Raw genomic sequence first — 25,099 nt, 5'->3', positions numbered from 1 at the left:
TTAGTAAAACTAAAATATTTTACTAATTATTCCACAATTATAATAAATTAATAATGATAAATAATATATAATAAATAAAGTTACTTTAATTTTATAATATAAAATTCATTTTGGACTAGAGAAAATTAAGAATGAGGTAGAGAAAGGGTATCACAGAATACATCCCCAAATCAATGTCATTATGGAATATTAAAGAATTTAATCTCTGATGCTAATGCTTTTTAGACCTCTTGTGAAACAGAACTCTCAGTAACAACAGAAATGCTCTACACTAGCACAACAGAAGTCACTAAGACGAATATGGTGAGTGAGCACTTAAGGTGTTGCATTGTGACCTACAGATAATCTACAGTTTTATTCCACTATGAATAATAAAAACGTGAATGTCAGGGTGGCAAGAAGCTACTGATTCTATCAGCATAGTGACAAGTGCAGCCTACTGCTCTGTTTACAAAGACTGGAGTATTAAGAAAATTAAGCCAGGCTCAGAGAAGCAGGTATTGTATGTTTTCTCCTGTAGGTCATTCCTAGGTTTTATACACATACAAAAACATGTGTAAACATATGACGTAAGTGAGAGTGTCTACGGGGAAAGGACTAATGGAAGTGGGGAGACCAGGGAGACACGAGAAGGGAACTTGCTCAATACAATACATACTTGTGTCAATATGCCCTTATGTAACATAATAAATATAATGACTATATGCAGTGAAAGTTTTTAAAAGATAAAAATGTTTTAAATTTTTTAAAGGTTAGACAAAACTGTCATCTTTAACAGAGAACTCAAATCAATGCTATTTCAACAACTGCAATTCCTAGTAAGTCAGTCAGCCTTAATATTCACGTGTGTGTCTGTTTCATTTATTTTCCTTAATAAGATAATTCTAAAGTACTAATTGATACAAACCCACTCCCCATTACATTTTGTAATTGTTACTAAAATTCTTTTCATATAACATGCACCCATCATGAGATACTGTGCTACCGCAGGCAAGCAAGTGATCAAGGACTAAAACCTTTAAAGTCAGGAGCCAAAATGAATTGTCATCAGTTTAAGTTGAACACCTCAGTTCTTTATCACAGCAACAGAAAACGAATCAACTTATTTTACTCCAGACACAAGTACACTAAACAGACTATACTTGAGTAAATTCCATCTTATGAGTTTTCTATATATCATACTATCAGCAATCACCACCATTTCCACTTTAATACTAAAAGAACGGGTAAAACTACAAAGGCAAACCCCAAGATCAACTCACTTATACAGACTTTCATGTGCCGACCTCTGAGCCCCTCAGCCCTTTGTCTTACTCTAGTACTCTTCCCAAAACACACAAAGCATTCACGAACTAGCCTCACAATGGGTATCCGTGTGCGCACCATTGCAGGGGTAAAGCAAAAGATACTAGAAAAAATATCATAGTCTCTCATTTCAGTCTTTTCATGTTGAGTTTCTCTTATAACTAATATTCCTCTCTCTCTCTCTCTCTCTCTCTCTCTCTGTGTGTGTGTGTGTGTGTGTGTGTGTGTGTGTACTCTGTACTAAAGAAACCTAAGAATGAACACAAGTATACATTTCCTCTACTGGGGCTCTAAAACACACTCTGGGCACTCACCTTTATACCCTCTGCCTCATTTAGTTCTTCAATATGAATTATTTGCTTACTTTCCAACTAGCATAGTTCTCAGAATCTAAAAACACCACATCTAACCTTTTTCCTGTATATTATCATTAACTACAAAAAATCATAATTTCAACATCAAAATACTGTCAAAAGTGTTCCTTGAAGAGTCACTAGGGTATAATACATAAACATTAATTATTCAGTTCTTAACTTATTTATATAAATTAACTTTAGATAAAATTTAACTTACTATCTTTTTCTTCTGGGATTTTAAATCATCCAAAGCTTCGTCTAGAAAAGAAGATTTAAATAAAAGCTAAATCAAATATTAAGATGCTTAGATATGAAACTCAATCATCATAAATAATATACATGAAGTAAACACAAGAAAATGTCTAGGAGTCCTCTAAATTTATCACATATGCAGAGATAAAAATTATCTTAATGTTTACCCATATATTTCATATTCTGGCTGTATAATACATTTCAAGATTCAGGAAAAATATTAATGGACTTTATATAGACAAAATTTTTTGAACAATTTATTTTTATTTTATGTGCATTGGCGTTTTGCCTGCATGGATCTCTGTGTGAGGGTGCCAGATTCCCTAGAACTGTCTTGCACAGAACTAGAGTTTAGTTCCAAACACCCATATTGGGCAACTCACAACCAATGATCAAATGCCCTCTTCTAGTCTTCGCAGACATCTGTACTACATACATGGGGCATATAAATACATGCAGGTGCACGCGCGCGCGCGCACACACACACACACACATAATAAAACTTTTTAAGTGAAAATATTAAGTGTATTTTAGATAGTGTTTGTCAGAGATTAAGCATGTAGTTATATTCAAAGAGGATAGGGATACCAAAAAAATAGGATAAGGAAAAGTGTAAGAAAAAAAAAATCAAAAGTATCTCAAGATAAGTGGTTATTTGGACTCGGCCACATATCCTGAAGCAGACAGAAGTGAGGTCGTATGGAAGGAGGATATTCTAAAGGCCATCTACTTATACAACCTTATTTACATATTGAATCAGAAAAAATATTCTTAAAGCAAGTAGAACTACTTAAATTATCAGAATTTTTATATTTTATATTAATATTTCTAAGTATGATTAATGCATTATATTATTATTATTCTATTTTAAAATATACTTGAAAATAATGTAAATAGTGAAGATGAAGGCAAAAACAAAATTAAGATAGACCAGGAGTTGATAACTGTTTCAGTAGAATGACAGATACTCGTCAATTCAATATACTAAACTTTGTACAATGGGGGAAAAAAAAGAAAAAGAAAAAGAAAAAGAAGCAAACGATATAGAAAGTTTATTTTTAGAAGAATGTAAAGAATGTATACTTCTCATTGAACACAGAGAGGTCAAGCTGGTGCTTAGCTAGGGCCTTTCTGTTAGTGAAGACTGGGGCTCATGTACTGAAAGATACTCGATACTGCAGAGGGAAAAGACCAACACCAGCCCAGCTACAAGCCCCGTGGTCCACGCTGTGACTTATCTGCACGGCACTCTAGTACAACAATGGCACAAAAGCTGTGGGAGTAACCAGTTGCTCTCTACTTAGAAGCTGATTCTTTATTTATATATTTCAGTTAAAACAAAGCTAAAGGGCTATGAGGTTAAGGAGAGTAATACAGTTAAAATAAAAGCTAGAAGGCCAGAGAAATGGCTCTGTAGTTAAAAGCACTGGTTACTCTTCCAAAGGACCCAGGTTCAATTCCTAGCACACATAGACACTCATAACCATCTTTAACTAGGAGATCCAATGGCCTCTCCTTGACGCCACAGGTACCAAGTGGCTCACATAGTATAGGCAAAATGCAGGTAAAATACCCATACACATAAAATAATAAAATAAGTAAAAAGAAAAAGAATATGTGTGTTATATTTTACTTTGTACCAATGTTTCCCACAAAGATTAATTTAATTTAATACAATTTGCTTTTATTTAAAAAAATGTTTTGTGAAAAAAATTCTAAATAAAAACTGATAGGGGCTGGAGAGATGGCTCAGTGGTTAAGAGCACCGCCTGCTCTTCCAAAGGTCCTGAGTTCAATTCCCAGCAACCACATGGTGGCTCACAACCATCTGTAATGAGATCTGTGCCCTCTTCTGGCCTGCAGGCAGAGTACTGAGAATACTGTATACATAATAAATAAATCTTTAAAAAAAAAAAAAAAGAACTGATATATATGAAAAATAGAAATTTATTACGTTCATAAACTTCATTTTATTGTATAGCAAAGAATTCTGACACACAATATAATCTCATACATACTATGGTCTCATAAACTATTTCATAACTAGCTTATAAAATATCACACAATGAGTTTGTTTATTTAATATATATTTATAAAAAAATATTTGGAACTTAAACTTACTATTTCTCTCTGTTCTCTTGGAAAAGAAGAAAATAAGCACAGTTCTTATGGTCCAGATGCTAGAGAGGAAGCAAAATTCAAAACAAAATCAGAATCCATAGACTTTAATTAGGGTTAGGTATTTCTCTCTACATATTAAAAGTCAAAAAGTAGTATATTCTATCAAGGAATCCAGTAGATTGCCTGAGCTTTCAACAGAGGAGTTCTTTACCTAAACTCCATAAAGGTTCCCTTGAATTATAAAACTGTCTTTGTATGAGTTTACTTCTCTAGAGAAACCATTGCTTTTGTCAGTTTCTAAGGGGCCTATGAATCCCCCAAGGCATGAAGAACAATATTACAGAATGCTTTCTTTTATTAATATTTATTTTATTTTTACTTATGTGTATTTGTATGTGCACATGTATAATGATGTCCATAGAAGCCAGAAGAAGGTGCAAGATACCTAGAGCTGAAGTTACAGTTTGTAAACCTACTAACACAGATGCTAGGAACTGAACTCAAGTCTCTGAAAGAACAGCACAAGTCTTAACCACTGAGTCATCTCTCCAACCTCAGGATGCTTTCTCTAAATAAGTATCAATTCCAAAGACTTTTCTTACATGTTCCCTTGTCGGAACAGGCATATATGTTCTCTTGTGTGAACAGGCAAGAATGTTTTGCTTTTCCAAACATGAGCATTATTACATAATCCATTGGAGAGTTCTTCTTTATGTAATAGAATAGGCTTTCTGGAGAAGGAAATGGAGGGGAGGCTTACTTTCAAATAAATACTTGATAAAAAAAAATTTAGCTAAATAACTCCTTTTAAGATTTCATAGTAGCTAAGCAGTGGTGTGGCACATGTCTTTAATCCCAGCAATCGGGAGGCAGAGGCAGGTGGATCTCTGTGAGTTGGAAGCCAGACTGATCTACAGAGAGTTCCAGGACAACCAAGGTCATACAGAGAAACCTTGCCTCAGAAAAGGGTTTTATGGCAATAACTCTTTAGGCTTTGAACTACTATCATATCCAAAAATATTAAAAGAATTAAGAGAAACTCAAAACTAATCCTATCACAACCTTGTCAAGGTCATCTCTTCAAGTCAATATAAATATAGAAAAACAGTAGGCCATGGCTCTGAGGGTAAAGTGCTGTGAACACCTGACAACAAGAGCGCACATAATCAGCCCCACAGTACTGTCCTCCTCAAGTGTGCCACGACATGTGTGAACACCCCCACACACATACATACACACAAATGAAAAGATTAAAAATTAAATGAATTATAAAAAGCAATGAAATTAAACAAATAATAATAAATAAGTGGATCTTTCAAATGAAACAGGCCCAGATGGATTACTAGTGAAATCTCCTGTTTTAAGAACAAACACTGAGCTTAAACTACTCCATAAAATAGAAAGGGGGATAACACTACCAAACTTTTTATGAAGCCAGTATTATCTTGATACCAAAACCAGAAAACAAGATAAAACAACAAAAGAAGAAAATTATAGGCTAGTTTCCCTAGTGAATACAGAAATATAAAAATATTTACAATTCAAAAAAGCATCAAAAAGATCATCTACCACATCAAGCTCTAGCAAGCAAACAGACAAGAGGGAACCCTTATGTACACTGTTGGTGGGAATGTGAGCTAATCCAGCCTGTAATTATCATGCAAGTTCCTGAAAAAATAACAGATCAACTCTAAGATGCAGGCGTATCAATCCAAAGTATTTATTAGAAGGTCTCCAGTTAGTCAAGAACACAGTTGGAGACATTCCATTCATCCCAAACAAATCTCCCACAAATAACTGGCTCAAAATAAAGTAAATATAATATATAGAAAGCCTTTTTTTATAAAACTAAAAAAAATACATTATATTTAAAAACTAAAATTAACTTCTTTCTTATCACCAAAATGCACTAAATTTTAAACCAGAAATTCAAAGAGACCGACATACTGGATCATAAAATAAAATCTAATCCTTAACATGAACTAACTTTCAAACTGTTTTCTCAGACTGAAAATCATGAACAGAGACATACCAGGGCCCAAAAAAGTAGAAAATTCTTATGTTAATACCACAAAAACAAAGACTTAACTAGACAAAGTTACTTATCTTTTTAATTTTACTACCACCAATTAGTTGTATAAAATAATGGGTTTCATTATAATGTTTCCTTACATATGTACATATTGCACTTCTAAAAGATCTATGAAAATAGTTTTTAAAGGTATGGCTCCTTTCTAAAAATTCACCCACTAGGCAGCATCTGGGGTTGGGGAGACTTCAACCAACATCTCATCAATTAAAAATACATTACAAACCAGTATAACATATTTCTTTTAAAAGGCTTGAAAAAAAAAACATCTCTGGGGAAATCTCTGGGGCATATAATTAAGGAAAAATTCTTAAACGTGATAGAAAAACAATATTCATAAAAATAAAACTGACAAACAGCATCTCATCAGAAAAATTTAAAACTTCTGTCATGGGGATCCTTGAGATGGGAAAGGTGTTTGCCATCAAGCCTAAGGACTAAGTGGAGGGAGAGAATCAGCTCCTCCAAGTTGTTCTCTGACCTCCACAGGGGTGTATTTGTGTGGAGAAAAGGAAGGAAGGGAGAGAATGAAGGAGGGAGGGAGGAAGGGAGGAAGCAGTAGGCTGGCCAAATGACTGAATTTACTTCAAAAGGCTGCCATGTTTGCCAGTCTTCTGACTAACTCAGGAAATACCCAGCGGTAGGAAGCATGAAAACTGTGTGTGATGGTTTGAATAAGAATGGTCCCCATAGCTCATATTTGAATACCTGGTCCTAGTTGGTGGAACTGTTTGAAAGGGATTAGGAGATTTGATCTTGTTGGAGATGTCAGTGGGGGTGAGCGCTGAGGTTTCAAACGCCCAGGCATTTCCAGTGTGCCCCTCTGCCTCATGGTTAAGAATGTTAACTATTCTTAACAGCTTCTAACTGAAGTGGGGAAAGAAAGAAAAGAAAAGAAAGAAAGAAAGAAAGAAAGAAAGAAAGAAAGAAAGAAAGAAAGAAAGAAAGAGGAAGATGACCACCTTTCTCGGTTCCCTTGCTTAAATTTCTTCCCTCAGAGTCCCAGAGAAAACAACAACAACAAAAAAGATTTGATATAATTAAAAAACAAATCCACCATGGAGGAAGACAATGGTTTATTCCTCTAGGGAGATCAAATTTTTAAAGTAATTAATTTCTAAAATTAGAGGGAATAAAATGTCTAGAAATTTTTATTAAGAAAGAAAGGAAATGAAGGATGGAGAGAGGGAAGGAAGGAAAAGAAACGGAACATGTCTGAAAGTGCTTATGACATTAAAAGGTAAGTAGCTGAGGTATGACTAAGTGAAACAGTGGTTGTCTAGCAAGCATGGGGCACTGGGCTTAATGACCACATACACACAAAAAACATCTAAAAGTTGTTCACTTTAAAATGAACCAATTAAAGCTAGACTGTAGTGATCTAACAAATAAAGCTTGCCTGATGATCAGAGTGCTGAGCTAAGTCACTAGTTAGCCATAGAGGCCAGACGGTGGTGGCACACACCTTTAATCCCAGCAGCACTCGGAGGCAGAGGCAGACAGATCTCTCTTAGTTCAAAGCCACCCTGGGCTACATTAGATTGATCCAGTCTCAAAGAGAAACAGATTCAGGTGATGGTGGCTTACACCTTTAATCCCAGTACTCGGGAGGAGGAGACAGAAGTGATATGACTGGGCAGAGAGAGGAATATAAAACAGGAGGAGACAGGAGCTCAGATGCAGTCCGATGCAGTCTGAGGATTTGTAGAGACAGGATTGTCCCTTCCATCGGAGCACTGGTAGAGGTGAGAACTCTCTAGTGGCTGACTGTTTTGCTTCTCTGGTCCTTCAGCTTTCACCCCCTAATATCTGACTCTGGGTTTTTATTATTAATGCCAATTAGAATTCGTGCTATACTCGATGCAGTTCAGTCATAGATAGACTATTTACCTAGCATACACTGAGGCCTTGGGTTGGAGACACACACATACACACACATACACACACACACACACACACACACACACACACACACACACCAAGCAGGCCTGGCTCTGCACGCTTTTAATGCAGCCACTCAAGAAACTAAAATAGGAAAATCTAAATTCCAGGCCTTGTTCAAGCTACAGAGCAACTTCAAGGTTAGCCTGATCATTTGAGCAAGACCCTGTCTGAAAATAAAAGCTAAAAAGGGTTTGAGGATGTAGCTCAGATAGAATGATTGCCTAATACATACATCCCTAGCACCCCTTAAAAAAAAAAAAAACTACTTACGTATGCATGTGCATGTCTGTCTGTGTATGTCTGTGTGTCTGTATAGCCAACTCAGACAGGCATGTAGAACATACCTATCTTCACAGCATTCAGGAGGATTACCAGTTGGAGGCCACCCTAGACTAGACTATGTACCGAGATATTATTTCTTTATTTCTTGAAGAAAACAGATCAATCAAGTCCAAAAAAATTGTACATCTGCAGAAATAAAAATGTCTAAGTATACCCAAACCTTCCCTCCCTGTGGCAAAGCCTAACGATGCCTATGAAACAAATGCTACATTCTGAGTATAACTTAGTGGGTTAGAGGGTAGAATATCTGCCTAGTACGTGTGAAGCCCTGGGGATTTGAGCCTTAGCACTGGGCATGGGAAGCGAAGGGGGTTCAATCTTATGCCGGGAATATGCCCCAGTAGTAGAGTATTTGTTTAGTATGTATAAGGCCTTGGATTTGATCCTCAGCACTAAAAAAGCAACGTTTAAGTTTAAAAGAATTGAAAAAAATTATATCCACTTAAGTCTATGTTCTAGGAAACAATAATGGAACCTAAAGTTCATCCGTCTTATAAACAAGGTGAAGACGGAGCACTGATACCCTACTACCAAGGGCAATTCTGTAACAGCTGTAACTGGACTGCAAAGGCTCTGTCTTGGCCCTTGACCTCTATAGTTGAGGCAGCGCCAAATACATAATAGAGATAATGGTCACATTTCGAACATATCAGACAAATTTCTAAGTGGTCTAATCAATAAAAATGTGAAGAATAAAGCAATACATTTTATTGCTCCTTCTGCTTCCAATACTTGAAGTAAATCCTAGTCCAGCCGTCAGAACTGCTCTCTAAGGAAAAAAGGCCAACCAAACTTAAGTAATAGTTCCTACTACCAATAAAATAACCCAGGTGATAACTCTTTATTTACCTCAGCATCCACTTCCACACCTGTATTGTTTCATGCTGACTGTCACTGCCTGGAAAGACAATCTATTCTTTGTTAGGTAACTTGGCCTGTGCTTCCCAAAGTGAAGAAAGAGCTCACTGAAACAGAAGCCACAACAGTAGAGAACGGGGTAACAATGAATGAGACGAAGTGAGGTGGTTCTGCAACTTATCAAACCAGAGAGCACTAACTACAGTGACACACAGCAATCAGAGAGCACAGTAACCAAATGCTTCATGGGTAGGCAAGATGACTCGGTAGGCAAAAGCTCTTGAAGCAGAGTAGGATAGCCCGAATTCAATCCCCAGGACCCACATGGTAGAAGAGAACTGCCACCCAAGAAGAATGTTATTTGACCTAAACCCACATGTGCAAACACACACACACACACACACACACACACACACACAAATAATGAATGAACAAATATAACTGTTCTAGCTGCCTTTCTGTGGCTGCTAAAACCCACTAACAAAACCCACTGAAGACAGGAACGCTTTGTTTGGTTTATACTCAAATGTCACAGTCCACCACTAAGGAACTCAAACAAGAACACGAAGGTAGAAACTGTGGAGGAAAACTGTTTCCTGGCTTATGCCCAGGCTCATGCTTAGCAGCTGTCTTCAGGCCAATCTGATCTAGACAACCCTTCAAGTGAGACTCCCTTCTCCGATGACTCTAGGCTATGTCAAGTCGACACTTAAACACTTAATGAAGTTTTTCTACTTTTAAAAATGATTCAGGCTAAGTATATAGCTAAGTGGAAAATAACTCATGTACTGGGTTCCATCCCAGGATCATCAAAAATAATTACTGTAATTATTTTAATAAAGTGATTGTTTCAAAAGTGATTCTTATGACTTAGTAACAGATCCAGCAAAGCACAATTTGGGGCAGCAGTTGAAATTAGCGGAGTTCTCTATCAGGGATCTATAAATTACCTTTTATAATCAGAAAATCAACTGCTCTATAGAACTGAATGTCAAGTAAGAGTAGTTTTCCTAGTTTTGTGAAAATATTTAAATCAAGTAAGTATCTCATACTTTTAATCTTATTTTCTCCTTTTTTATGAAAAATATAAAGGAAACAGTGTAAGAGTTCAGTATTATAAGTTCATCTACTTGAAATTTAAAAAGCTCCAAAAGATTTCTAAAAAGAAGGGAAACAAGCTAAGAGTGAGGCTGGTAGCATAGCTCAGAGACAAAGCTCTAGCCGAGGACATGACGAGGCCCCACAGTCAATGTCCAGAAGATTAACTGCAATGTTCCACATGAACTCAATTCCAGTTCTCAGATCTGAATATAAAAATAAACTTGTTCACCTCTGCACATGCAAAGTTGATTACTTTATGAGTTTGGGAGTTCAAATTTAGAAATATGTCCCAGACTAAATGCAAAACTAAAATCTTAAATTTCTTTTAAAAGTCTGCAGTTCTCCCGCAGAGACTCCAAATACACTTCGGTCTAACCCCTGGAGACTCACTCAGGCCTGGGTCTAAGCAAAGACCCAGTTAATCTGCCTGAGTTTCTGAACTTCAGAGCTCTGATATAATGGATATTGTTCTAAGCTGCTTAACTTGAGAATAATGGAAAACGTAACCAAGACTGTTTCTAGGACCTGTCCCCAAGCCTGGGTTAGGGCCCCTGTTAAAAGTTCCCATAGCATTTTGTATTTCTCTGTCATAACATTAATCACACTGATTCCTTAATATATATAAAACCTAAAATTTACAGCCAGTGATTTTTTTTTAATTTTGTTCACCATATACTATTATAACCCAATGTCTACACAATTGTTATTCATAAATGTTTGCTAATTAAATGAAAAAGACTTCTTACTGTTTCCCAAAATCCTCAGTTGAGATACACCTCCCATAAAGTGCCAGATTATGAAATAGTTAAGAAGAAATAATTAATTGGCTGATAGCAATAATTAAAAAGAGAGGCATTAGGATGAAAGATACATACTTGGAGGCATTTGGACACTTATTATTTTAGTATTACAAACCCTCCCCACTCATCCACACTCCATATATCATGCCCAATGCCTATAGCAGTAATTCTCAGCCTTCCTAAGGCTGTGACCCTTTAATACCATTCTTCATGTTATAGTGACCCCCAAAACCATAAAATTATTTTCACTAATTCATAACTGCAATTTTTCTGTTAAAAGTCATAATGAAAACATCTAATATGCAGGATATCTATTATGCAACCACTATGAAAGGGTTATTTGACCTCTGAAGGGGCCAATACCCACAGGTTAAGAACCATTGGCCTAGAGGAACTATGGTAGCCTAACAGAAAACTATAAAATATTACTAGCAACAATGGTGCTATCCCTAAGATATAGTGATATTTTATTTGTGTTTTAACAAGTAAAGCTTGCCTAAAGATCTGAGTGCAGAACTAAGTAAGCTACTAGAAGCCAGGTGGCGGTGGCCCACATCTTTAATCCCAGCATTAGGGAGGTGGACACAGGAAGGGATATAGCTGGGCAGAGAGAGGAATACAAGGCAGGAGGAGACAGGAGCTCAGACAGATGCAGTCTGTAAATGCAGTCTGAGGAGACACAGGACCGCCCCTTCAGTCTGAGCATTGGTAGAGGTAAGCCCTCTCTCTGGTGGCTGGCTCCCCTGCTACTCTGACCTCTCGGCTTTCACCCCCTAATATCTGACTCTGGGTTTTTATTAAGAACAACCCTTTAGGTTATAGACTAGAAATTATACAATTAAAAAAATAGTTATCAAACTATAAAAATAGTCCAAACTTATTCAATCTGAGACAATATCTTATAATAAAAAGAGAATGAATATATTAAAATTATCTGGTCAGAAAAAGAAAGGATCAACAAAAAGGAACTTTACTTACATGAAAGGAAAAGCGAAGAATGGGAGTGTCATGGCAAGCCTCGCTGTAAACTCGTCGGGAAGATACCACAGGTACACGATTAAGCACGTAAACAGATAAAGAACTGAAGAATAGATAATTAATCTTCCAACCCATAATTTTTGCAATCTCTGATTTTTTTCTCTAAATTCTTCCAATGCTTCAATTTCCTGTTAAAAGAGAAATATTCTGTATTATTAAATCTCATAAAGCATTTAGAAATTGAAATGAGAGAACTAACACGACAGAAAGATCGTACAAGAGTCCTAGGAGTCAAGGAAATTCAGTGTTCTACCATTTCAAAGCAAACATAAGGGAAGGAAAACTAAAAATGAACTTAAAAAATAAAAAGTTTTTCTCAACAAATTATTTTTAAACTGAAATATTAAATGTTATTTTTAATCTATTAAATTATCAAAGACTGGAGAAATAAAACTGATACCAGCAAATACTTATTGAGTCAAAAAAAAAAAAATAGCTCTCCACACATGGTTTTTAGAAATCTGGCAAGAAAAAAAAAAAAAAAGAATATAAATTGTAACAATGTAGGGCCAGGATGGTAGTATACACCTTTAATACTGGGGTAGAGGGAGGCAGATTTCTCCAAGTTTGAGGCCAGCCTGGTCTAAACAGAGAGTTCTAGGCCAGACAGGCAGAATAATATTAGCGAGATTGTCTCCAAATAAACAACAAAATCAAAACAATGGCTGAAACTCCATCATTCCAGTCTATTCACTACTTCCAATATTCCTAAGAACAAAATACTTTTTAAATAAGAGAAAAATGTCAAAGCTACAGAATTTTTGCTGACTGATAAAAGCTACACAGTAGCCAGCAACCTTTATTATGTTATCTGTTACATTCATTTACACCCCGTTAGCTCTAATTGCATTCCATCGGATTCTATTACTTGATACAGGCTTCTTAAGTCACTGGGAGACCAGATTTTTTTTTTTTTTTTTGAGATCATGTAACACTAAAGTTCTCAGGATTCCTCTATATTATCTTTAAGTTCCCATATCTCTTCTCTAACGTAAAATTATTAAAATATTAAGATAAAATACTAGAGTTAATGAACATACCTTATCTATATTTTCTAGAACTTCGACTGTTGAAGGTTTTGCCTGTTTTAGAAACAGAAATAAGGCATGGCATTAGAACTTGTTACTGCAAACTTAGAAACACTTGGCTTTACAGTCATTAGAACATTTTAATTCACAACTAGGTTTCTCAATGTTATCAAGCTATAGTTCTACCTGTTTTAACTACAATAGAAAAATTAAAATTACCAAACTATATAGTTGGGGGGAAGGTTTGTTTTTTTTCAAGACAAGGTTTCTTTGTAGAGGCAAACTATATAGTTGGGGGGAGGGTTTGTTTTTTCAAGACAAGGTTTCTTTGTACGGGCCTACCTTTCCTGGAAATAGCTCTGTAGACCAGGTGAGTCTTGAACTCACAAAGATCCACTTGCCTCTGCTTCCCAAGTGCTTAGATTATAAGGACTCCGCCTCCACTGTACAGCTAGGATTCTTAAAGTAACACTTTCCCTAAAACTTTCAACTGCGATAGTTCTACATTTACCATTCTTAACCTCAACAGAACAGACTTTTATATAAAGAAATAAATTTTCATCCAAAGGAATTAATATACCAAAATATTCACAGGCTAAAGATAGTTTAATTCAATAATGCTAAAAGCTCATTCACCTTGGGCTCTGCTAAGTACCACACTGTCTGATGCACTGAAGCACAAGAATTGCAGGTCTGATTCCTAAAGTACACAGTCTGGGGAGAGTTGTTTGTTTGTTTTGTTTTAAATGTGTATAGGTGTGTGCCTGCATGTATGTCTGTATACCACATGCATCCTGGTGCCCACAGAGGTCAGAAGAGGGCACTGGACCTCCTGGAACTGAAGTTATAAATAGTTGTGAGTGAGGGAAAGTGTATGGCTGCTGAAATTGTATGCGACCAGTACCTTAACCTCTGAGCCATCGCTTCAGCCCCAAATACACAGCTTCATAAAGATTAGATTTTTAGAGTATCTAAGAATAGTTTATAATAGCAGAGATTATTTGCCAAATACATTTTTATATAAGCCAGAATGATTTAAATGACAATTGAGAAAATATTTATCGAGACAGTAACAAATATCAGTGCTAAAGTCCCTACTAGAGTTGTTTATGTAAGGCTGAACCACACAAAACTGCCATTTTTTTTTTTTATGTCACAGCAGAATACTGGCAACTTCATATAATCCAAACAAATAAAAACAAAGGAATAATAAAATTCTCGGTCTGTCAGATTTTTAAAGAAAGTCATTTCACACATCACTGGGATGGAAAAAAGCTGATCCCATAGGAGTAGAAAATGAAAAGCTACCAGTCTAGGGAAATTGGAGGTAGAGAGCTACAGGGGGTCAGAGGATACAAAACACCATATAGAATACATTCTACAGATCCACACAGCATGGGGACTATAGCTTATGGTTTATTTGTGTTTTAAGTATGCACATACACATTTATGTTTGTGTGTACTCAACGTGAGTACAGGGGACATGGGAAGCTAGAGGTGCCACATCCCTAAAACTGGAGTTCCAGGCAGCTGTGAATAACCTCTCTAGGGTACTACAAACTGAACTCAGGCTTTACAAGAGCAACAGGTGTTCTTAACCCCTTAACCATCTCTCTAGTCCTGATATACCACATTCATGAAAAATGCCAACAAAGGGAATGTTAATTATGAGCTAATGCATATGCTAATTAGCTAGATCTAAATAACATAATGTACATACTTTAAAATATCATGTTGCATATAATAAATACATGCAATTTTACCTGTGAATTTTTAAAAAAGGGGGAGTCAATTTAGCACTAATCTAAAACATGGATTAATCTAACAAGTCAAAAGCTAAATCATATATCACTAGTCCCTATTATATGAAATAAGAAAATTAATTTGTCCTAGACTATATAATCTCTTCTTACATTAGAAGAGTATTTAACAGTGTAATTTGAATCTCTAACTTTGAGATACTTCCTCTAAAAGCTTAACAAAATCTTCATTTTTAATTTTGTTCAACCTATAACTCTTAAAAGCATATTTAGTGTGACATTAGTGAATTTATACGGCATGCTAAAAAGAAAAATTCCTTAAGTCCCAGCACTAGGAAAACAGAGGCGAGGCAAATTTCTGTGAGTTCAAGGCTGCACAGTGAAACTCTGTCTCCAAAATAATTAATTAAATAGACAGATAAATAAGCAAGCAGATTATGCAGTCTATAAAAGCCATAACTACAACATAAAACAAATTCAACTATTTTTAGAATAAACTTGGGATTTGGGCAATATAAGAAGAAAACTACTTGCATAAAATACACAAATAAAAATGAATTTCTAGAGTCATTAGATACCCATAAAATAAACAGAACTACCATAATGTCCAAAGAAGTAACTCTAAATGGAGTTAAATGAGATTAAATATATAGTATCAAACTCACTGAAAAGTAAACCCCAAAGGAGACCTTTACAAAAACCTTTATGTAACATTTTTACGACAGCCTTGAAAACTTGCAATACAGAAAATATGTTTTCTTACCCTCCATCGAGAAAACAGTCCACCCATCTTCTATTTGGAGAAAGTTGGCACAATAATAAATATCATGGGTTGTCCAAAAGAAGTCACAGCTAAAAACAAAGCAAATAGATTAAAATTTTAGGTTGAATACACAGCACATTCTCTCTAAAACTTTCATGTTGCAATACTACATTAAATACCACAAAGCGTCTGTGGGCCTCCACTCAACGGAAACAGGCAGCCACTGGCATATTCAAAGTGAGGACACATTTGAAGGCAAAAATAGAGCTGGACACTTAATGACACATCACTTTAGAAGTATACACATATCTACAAACTTTCTATTTTTTAAAGTAGTTTCCCTATGTTGTTCTTGTGATAAAAGAATAAATCCTTCAATAGTTTGAGCTTTAATTACTTTGTTAATTAAATATATCAATAGTTTGTCACAGTGCAGTCTTTACTGTAATCATCTTGGAGATAAGAAAACTCAGTGACACTGGAGTTAGTGACTTGTCCAATAGCACCTAAGAAACATGTCCTAAAGTTCCTTTATCTTCAGACTTCAGACCTTGAGACCTATTTCTAACAACACTGCTGTTCAATACCCAGCTAAGCATGTGTGACTGAAATTCTAAGACCCTCAGACTTAGATGACCTTCATTTCAGTTAGCTGTGTATTCCCTTTATTTATCTGTAATTCTCAAATATTGCATAAAAACTTAAAAATGATAATATATAAGTCAATTTAACAGATAAGTATATAATTTCTACTCTTTTAAGTTGAAACAGTAATTTTTTTTTCCTTTGGTTTTTCGAGACAGGGTTTCTCTGTGGCTTTGGAGCCTGTCCTGGAACTAGCTCTGTAGACCAGGCTGGCCTCGAACTCACAGAGATCTGCCTGCCCCTGCCTCCCAAGTGCTGGGATTAAAGGCGTGCGCCACCACTGCCCAGCGAAACAGTAAAATTTTACCTTCAAACTGAAGTGTTCTTATCAGGCTACAAATATATGCTTATCAGTATGTAAAACTACTTCATTATACACTTGTGCACACACTTATTTTCATATATCCCCATATCTTAACCATAATAAATAATTATCAGCACCCAGGAAGAATTTCAACACTATTTTTATATAAAGATTAGCTCAAGGCATACCTATTTTAAGAATTTCTTTTCTTAGAAAGTAAGGAATGCCTGATTACCAAGTGCTTTCATTTACAAAGTGACTCTTCAGGACACAAATATGATCTGTCCTAAGGTGGTCTGAAGCAACAAACAATTTCATAAACTACAATTAAATTGTAAACAATATTAATCCTGCAATACTAGCTCAGTATTAAAAATTCTAAGCTGTAACTATGAGGTATTTGGGAGCTCTAATAAACAAAAAGGAGTCATATCTGGGACAAGATATTAAACAAATCTTAAAACCTCCTTAAGAGGCTAAAAATAGTCACCAAGAAAGGTAGAAGGAAAGACATTCACATGAACAAATTAATTTGACATTCTCAAATTACACATCACCCCACTGTTTTGAAACTAGTATGTGCTATCTAACAATTTTTCATGAACAACTGGACTACTAAGATCCATTTCCGAAAGAACTATATCCTTCCAAGTCAAGTCTGTAGCCATCACACCTTGAGACCAAATTTTCTGTTTTGGATTGGTTTTGGGGGACAGGGTCTCCCTATATAGTTTAGCCTACCCTCAGGTTCCACCTTCCTGCTTCAGCCTCCTGAGGACTGGCATTACAAAACCGCATCATCATGCCCTGCCTGGCTCAGACGGCTTTTTACTGTTGGAAATTAATGGCAACATCAACTACACACTTAGCACTAAATCTCTAAGGAGCCCTAAAACAGATGGTTTGCAAAACTTTTATCATTTAGATACTGTCCCTCCACTCCACAAATTAAGACCCTGAGCCTACAGAAGTAATATGTAAGCTCCGAAGATAGCAAGTAGCAAAACCAAACATTGCACTTTAGCTTTTATTTTTTTAATGCAACCAGTTATTCCCAATAGCATAAAATCAGAAATGGAGAATACTTAAATAGCATAGGCTGGAATATATCTAAATATTTTGGAGTATCTATGTATAAGAAGAGACAGACAGATAGCTGAGGATACAGGTCATAAGTAGAGCACTTGCTAGTACATGTGGAGTCCTGAGCTCAATTCTTAGCACTGTAAAAAATAAAAACAAAAACAAAGTGAAATAAAATATATGAAAGCACCTTGAGCCTTCTCAAATAGTTGCCAAGAAGAGCTGCTAAAATGGAAAATGAGTTATAAACACAAGAGACAGTGTTCATGGCAATGTATCAGGTTGCCCAGTTCCTTTATCTGGTTAAATTTCAGTGCTAAAATCTGCATTGAGAGAGGTTAAACTGCTGGCTAAATTTCTAGGACTCCAGGCAAAACTTTTAGAGCTACGGGCCTAAAAAGTCATTACTGTAACTTTTGAATGAGTATATTAACTATACGCATAAATCATAATAAATATCTATTTTATATCAAGTATTCATCTCCAGAATGTTTTGTGTTAAAAAAAATTAGTCTCTCGTCTCTCTAAAGAAGTTGTACTTTTAAATTTACCCTCTGAAATATTAGTTAGTCATTAAATCCATGCTTTCATACTTATAAGTAAAGAATCAATTCTTATAGATTCAGAAATTTTTCTGTTAAATTACAATATCATTAAAGAAGCTGGTTGTTATAAATGATATGCATGTACACCAGCTTTTAACAAATAGGAAACACAAAAAGATTAAATATTTTCTCCTGTATTAAGCTCATTTTTCTCTCACACTGCTTTTGTCCTTTCCATCCAAACATTTTAACTCCAATTCTGATTGCCCATCATTTCCTGGGAAACATGCGCAAATAAATCACTTAAACATCCCTTTTTGTCAATTTCCTCATCTGCAAAGAGGGATAGTTAGAATCTTCTTAAATGCAGAAAGACTTAACGTCCTACACTATCTGCTCCAATCCCTGATAACGTGGTAATTACTAAGAATAAATTGTTTCTCTGACTGTAGTCCCTTCCATTTTCTAACCCATCTCTACTTTCTTGTCAAGTAATGCCAGCATTTCTTTAATAAATCACTCACTTGCCATTAAATGAACCTCAGCAGCTGTCCCCAACCTGTACCATCTCTTTCCAGCTCTGATATTACAATAGGATTTAGCATGTTTGATCATAGGGATTGAGCGCACCCACATGTGTTTTAAGTTCACTTAATTTTACTTGTTTGAGCATTTTGATGCATGTATATGTGCACCATATGTGTGCCTTGTGCCCAGGGAAGTCAGAAGAGGATGTTACTAGGATATTAGATACTCTAGAGCTAGGATGTGAGATACCCCAAATCTAGGATGTTAGATACCCCAGATCTAGGATGTTAGATACCCCAGAGCTAGGACCTTTAATAACCTAGAGCTAGAATGTTAGATACCCCAGAGCTAGAGTGTTAGAGACCCCATAGCTAGGGTGTTATAGAGACCCCGGAGCTAGGGTGTTAGATACCCCGGAGCTAAGGTGTTAGATACCCCAGAGCTAGGGTGTTAGAGACCCCAGAGCTAGAGCTGCAGATGGCCATGAACCACCACGTGAGTCCTCTGAGTGCTCCCAGCCTCTAACCCATCTCTCAACTCCCTAAGTGTGTTTCAATAAGCAGCAATGCCTACCAAATTACATGATATTGTCTATTGGTATTCACACTCAGGTGGAAGTGACAGAACTTAAAATCTTAAATGTTTTTCTTGAATTCTCAACTCATTCCAAATGACATCAAAACAATGGGACAATGATTCAAGACATGGCTCAGCCACATACTAGCTATATGATTTTGGGTAAATTACTTAAACTCTCTAAGCCTTGGTTTATAAAGCAGTAAATATATTTACATTCCATGGAATTGTATAAATTAAGTGAACACACAGTGTTCAGCACATACTGTTTAATAAATTGTAGCCATTACTACTGCTATTAACAAAACACCCACATGTAATATTTAAATGAAGTACATGCCTAAATTTTTAAATGAGCATTTATTACATACCTTAAAATGTTTACAAATAAGTTTGTATCTTTACTGAAAGTATTTTTCTCACTTACTGTAGCATGAAAACAAAGAAGGCTATTTTTCAGGCTCTTCTCATTAGAATAAACTCGCAGGCCTTCATAGAATACAGCAAGGGAAGTTAAGTTGTGTGTTTGTTTAACTGAAGTCCGAAACTTAAATATAAACTAGTCACCTTAATGCAATTTGTTCAAAAGCGCTTTCAAATATCCAAACAGGCAATTCGGAAGTATCTTACACCAGGTTTATTGCCCGAAAATAAACGAAAAGAAACACACCTCTAAAAGCATTTCAGATGCGTGAGATGACTGCCACAAAAGGAAAAAGAAAGGTGCAGGGAGATTTCTCTATGAAATCATATATTTATGATAGTCACCTGCCCTTCCTTGCATTCTTCCAACATTACAGACAGTACGTTTATTAACAGCGCCGTTGTGCTGACACTAGATGTCAAGGAACTTTTTTAAAACTCTACGTTTAAATGAGCCGCTCTTGTTTAAGAAAATGTATTCAACATCAACCCCGTTCCTCTGAGACACTATGGAGACCTTTGGGGACCAGGGATTAGTCTTGCCTACCAGCTTCAACATATGCCTGAAACTAAATTTACTCCCAAGCCATTACACCTCTAGACAATTTTGTCAACGCTGAGACCGAAGTTACTGAGACAAAAAACAACAGACTCTAAGCACAACAAACCAGAAGCCAAAAAGGAAGAGCAGAGCATGGAAAACTCGGTGAGTCACAGGTGTTGCTGACAAGTGCACACAAAACTTAAATTCACCAATCCGAACTCTCCCGTCCGAAAACACGTCGTCAAAGGCTTAAATCCACTGACCCGTCGTTTGGAGTAGCTTCGCTGCGGCCGCACCTAACACCATTCAGCTTCGTCTTCTCCCCTTCACCCCTCCGCCGGCCGCGGTCCCTCTAATAAATAAGGACAATGGCCGTGGAGCTGCTCCTCTAAGGCGCTCCCAATCCACGCCCACACGCGCGGACTGAGCAGCGTGACACTGACAGTTTTCAGTCCTTCCCATCCTTGCCAGCTCAAGGGGCCGCGGAGGGGATCAGAGCACTCGGGGTGGCGATTTCAGCTACGGGGGTGCTTGCTGGGGCCTTCGGGCACTTCTCAACACAGGTATGGCCATGAGTTCGGGCTCCAAACCACCGCCACTGCGTCAGGATCCCTGAGAACCTAGCCCGGAGAACCCCGGCCTGGGGGAGGCAGAGCCGGGTCTCGTGCGCTCCGGAGCCGCTCGGGCAGCTGGGCTGGGGATCCACGGGAGAAGGTGAGCACCGTGTACGAGGGCTCAGCCCCGCCGCGTGTCCCCAGCCACTACCGAGCCCTAGGCCACTTGGCATGGGCGGAGGCACCCGGGTCGGCGCGCAGGGGAACCGGGGCACCGATTCCCGCAGCCCGGAGCCCGTCTACGCGGCCCTCCCCTTCACCGTCCTACCTGAGGAAAGCGGGAGCCGCCCAGCCCCGGCGTCCGCTCCGGCAAGCCCCGGTGGCCACAGAGCAGCCCGCCCCCGAAGCAAGCCGCAGCAGCTACTGATAGAGCGCTGGGCCCGGCCAACGCCTTCCCATCAAACCCCGCGCTCCCGCCGCCAGCCAATGGGCGCCGCGGCCGACGCGCGCCGCTCCCCCGTCACGTGATCCGGCCGGCTCGGCCGTTGGTGTCTACGAGCGACGCGTTTGGCCCGAGGGTTCCGGCTGCGTCTCTTCCGCGGGCTGGGCGGGCTGTCGGTTCCTTAGGTCGCAGCAGGGTATGGCTGTTCCGATGACTCTTAACTAGGGCTTGATTCTTGTTCTTTCTTTGCCTCCTTTGCTTTTGAACAACCTCCCTCCCCTAAGTATCTCCAGGAAAAGAAACCCATCCTGATTGTCCCAGACCTGAGCGAGAGAGAAGACTGGAGAGGACACAGAAGAGGGGTGTTGACGCTCTAGGCTAGGCAGCGGAAAGGTTTACGCTACATAGCTCAGAAGAGACCAATCCCAGTCAGGCCACTGGAGACACGTATTTATTGCCTGCTTGGACCCCCTGGAGGCTTCTGTTGCTCGTGGACGTCAAAAGGGGCCTTTGATGACTGGACGGTTACCTCACCAGAGTGAGATGAGCTTCAAACGCAAAGGATGGCCCTTTCAAACCTGTGGGTAGCAACAAAGGCCGAGCTTTCCATCTGTAACACTCTTCACTTCAAGAACACTCTCCAAACGCTCCGCTTAACTGGGCCAGCATAGAACCATCGGGCAGTATTTCCACTGCCTAAGGAATGTTAAGTTCCTAGTCAACTGCGTCAGGATCAGTGATAAATGACACCTGAATGAGGAAGGGGAAAAGCTAGAGATGTGAACCCATAACAAGAAAGGAAACTTCAACAAAGGCTTTTATGTTTTATCCTGTGTGTCATCATTTTTATGGGTTCTTCAACTTTACTAAAGAAAATGTTTCTGATTTTCAAAACATAAGTATAATATGCTGTTTCCAGTGACGACGCAGGCAAAGAAGGATGACATAGACATAGTGTATCTAATAAGATGACTCTCTAAATACTAAAATCTATAATTACAGCTCTGTTAAAATTGGAGGAGAGAGCTAAACTTTAACGGGCAGTGTGGGTCACCTAACAAATGTGGAAGAAAATGAACACCATTTCACCGGGTTTGATCTGGAAATTTTACCATTTTATTTCCTAGCCTTTGTAGTTTCTAAGTCTCTAAATCTTGTGCTGCTGTGCAGTTGCTTCTTGTCTCGGATCTTTCCTCAAAGGAACAGGAAAGAACATGTCTGACTGTTGCTAACACTTCGTCCTCTAGTTTTTCTTGAGCCATCATGGTCTGTCGTAAAGGGAGTTTCAAAATAAATCAGGATGAGACAGAAGAGCTAGCTGGATACATGAGACTCTAAAAAAAATCTAATCCTGGGAGAAAATATCCTACAGGAATTATGCTAGAATTTAACCTAACTCATTCAAAAGGAAAACATAACCTCCAAATCATTCCCCCCAAATCTTTCTAAGTAAGTATCGTTTTTCAAATGAGGAAACTGAAAGTAGAAAGACATGTACACTGTTAAAGGTAGCACTATACCACTTTGTCTTCTATATGGAGAGGTTAGATCTGCACTGAGGATATAGCTCAGTGGTAGTAAGTACACTTATCTAGTGTATTCGAGACCCTGGGTTTTGTCCTCAATATCATGAAAGAAATGAAAAAAGAAGGAAAAAGGAAGAGTGTGTCAAGGGTCAATGAGGGAAGGCAAACAGAAAACTAAACATGGGGTATATTATGAAATATATCTCATATATATGTGAAATCCAGAGAATACTTTGAGAGAGGTAACAAACTATTCAAGCTGATGGAATCATAAGTGGTCTAATTCAGCCAAAAAAAACCAATTTCCTTAAGTGTTATGAAACCTTACAGAAGGGGTATTTATCAGTCTGGTCAGAGGTGTTAAAGAAAGCTTTCTTAAGAAAGCCACACTCAGATCTGAAGAATAAGAGACATAGTGTGGAAAACACAAGGAATGTCATAAGCAAAGGCCTTTTGTTAGAAGCAGGCATTGCAAGCCTAAAAGACTAAAAGGAGGCCATTGTGGCTGGATCATAGATACGGGGAGACAGTGAGTGATACAGTGAAACTGGGCACCACACTAAAAGATGTTTCCCTGGCCTTGTTTTTAAAAAAACAAAGTTAATCCTTTTCTTGAGAAAAGAGCAGATTTGATAGGATCAGAGCAAAATCATTCCAGCTACAGTGTGGGGGCACAAGCACTGTCAACACTGGACAAGCTAGAGTCTACAAGTGATGGGTGAAGTTGGACATAGTTCAAGTGAAATGAGATAAGAACAAAGAAATGGAAATACGTAGTGCAGATGGAACAAATTAGAAAGTAAAATGAGAGGTCTCGGTGACAGATTGAGATCAAGGCTTAAGAACAGAGAAATTAAAAATAACTTGGTTTCTGGTGGTCCCATTAGATTGCTACTAATGCCATCATTGAGATATGGGGAACACTGGGAAAGAACTAGAGTTAGAGAAAAATGGTGATTTTGGCGTGAACAAAGAGTTTAGGATGTTTTTACGACTTCAAAGGAAGTATAAACATTGGATTTATGGGTCTGAAACACCAGAAAGTCAGGGCTAGACAAAAATGTGTTACCCTTTCTGCAGGGTTGCCACTTTCTTTTCAATGAAGCTGTTCTTACTCTAAGCTGTTTGTCTTTACATTTAGAATAGAAAATACAAAGTAGAAGTCCCCATAGCAGAGTCCCAGGTTTCTCTGAGAATCACCAGGGACTCTTGTTAAAAATCTAAATTCTCAGGCTCCCCGTTAGAGATACTTGTCTGTTGTGGGGCCTGAAGTTTAATAAGGGCCACTATTGATTCTTTTTATGACTAAGTTTACTCAAGCCATGGCACTATGATGTCAGAGACTAACTGCATGAGAATCACCAAAGTACTTATTAAAATACAGGCTTTTCTCACTGGGAAACAAACTGCCCTTAAGGGTAGACTGCATGCGCAGCAGTAGATGGCCAACAGAAAGCAAACTCAATGACATCTTTCAAGGTTCCTTTCCTTATAATGTCCTGTCTGGGCCTTTTCTTCTTTTTCTACTATTTTTCTTTTTACCCTTCAGGCTCTCTGTATCTATCGTAGCTTCTAGTTTTGTGTTTTATGGGATCCTGAGTGTTCAAACGAGTGGGTCTCTGCATTTTTATCTGTTTCTTGTGCCTTTTCTTGGACTCTTTTCCTGTTGTTCTTGTCCTACTCCAATTGCTTGGTTTTCTTTTATATTGTGTTACCCCATAGATGCCTGTTTGTTTTCTCTTTTGAGAAAAGAGAAAATGAGAAAAATCATTATTCTGAATGTGCTTTGGTGTTTTGTCTGTATGTATGAGAGTATCAGATCCCCTAGAACTGGAGGTACAAACAGTTGTGAGCTGCCATGTGGGTGCTGGGAATTGAACCCTGGTCCTCTGGAAAAGCAGCTAGTGCTCTTAATCACTGAGCCATCTCTCCAGCGTCCACCTGTTTTTTTTGTTTGTTTGTTTGTTTTGTTTTGTTTTGTTTTCGAGACAGGGTTTCTCTGTGGCTTTGGAGCCTGTCCTGGAACTAGCTCTGTAGTCCAGGCTGGTCTCGAACTCACAGAGATCCGCCTGCCTCTGCCTCCCGAGTGCTGGGATTAAAGGCGTGCACCACCATCGCCCGGCTCGTCCACCTGTTTTCTAATGAGAAGCAAAAGTGGAGTGGGATTCAGAT

The 25,099-nt window shown here is 37.9% G+C and overlaps 1 protein-coding gene across 2 annotated transcripts in view; it reads right to left on the bottom strand.

Annotated features, from left to right (window-relative positions):
- The window catches only part of Lnpk (lunapark, ER junction formation factor), a 58,272-nt gene extending 33,391 nt beyond the window's left edge, over nucleotides 1-24,881 (bottom strand). Inside the window, exons 1-6 of one of the 2 annotated variants that reach the window (XM_050120841.1) lie at nucleotides 21,288-24,881; nucleotides 15,758-15,846; nucleotides 13,247-13,288; nucleotides 12,147-12,334; nucleotides 4,035-4,093; nucleotides 1,879-1,919 (exon numbers count right to left, since the gene is read on the bottom strand). In XM_050120841.1, the coding sequence (XP_049976798.1) occupies nucleotides 1,879-1,919; nucleotides 4,035-4,093; nucleotides 12,147-12,334; nucleotides 13,247-13,288; nucleotides 15,758-15,784 (357 nt within the window). In that variant the 5' untranslated portion in view covers nucleotides 15,785-15,846; nucleotides 21,288-24,881. The remainder of the gene's footprint in view (nucleotides 1-1,878; nucleotides 1,920-4,034; nucleotides 4,094-12,146; nucleotides 12,335-13,246; nucleotides 13,289-15,757; nucleotides 15,847-21,287) is intronic. The other variant, XM_050120833.1, reaches the window with a different exon arrangement.
- Nucleotides 24,882-25,099: the final 218 nt, after the last annotated feature.

This window comes from Alexandromys fortis, unplaced genomic scaffold, assembly GCF_014885135.2.
Source record: "Alexandromys fortis isolate MF-2015 unplaced genomic scaffold, M_Fortis_MF-2015_v1.1 scaffold_8_1_9099942, whole genome shotgun sequence".
In the NCBI taxonomy this organism is placed as follows: domain Eukaryota; kingdom Metazoa; phylum Chordata; class Mammalia; order Rodentia; family Cricetidae; genus Alexandromys; species Alexandromys fortis.
This window is presented reverse-complemented; position numbering and strand designations above follow the sequence as displayed.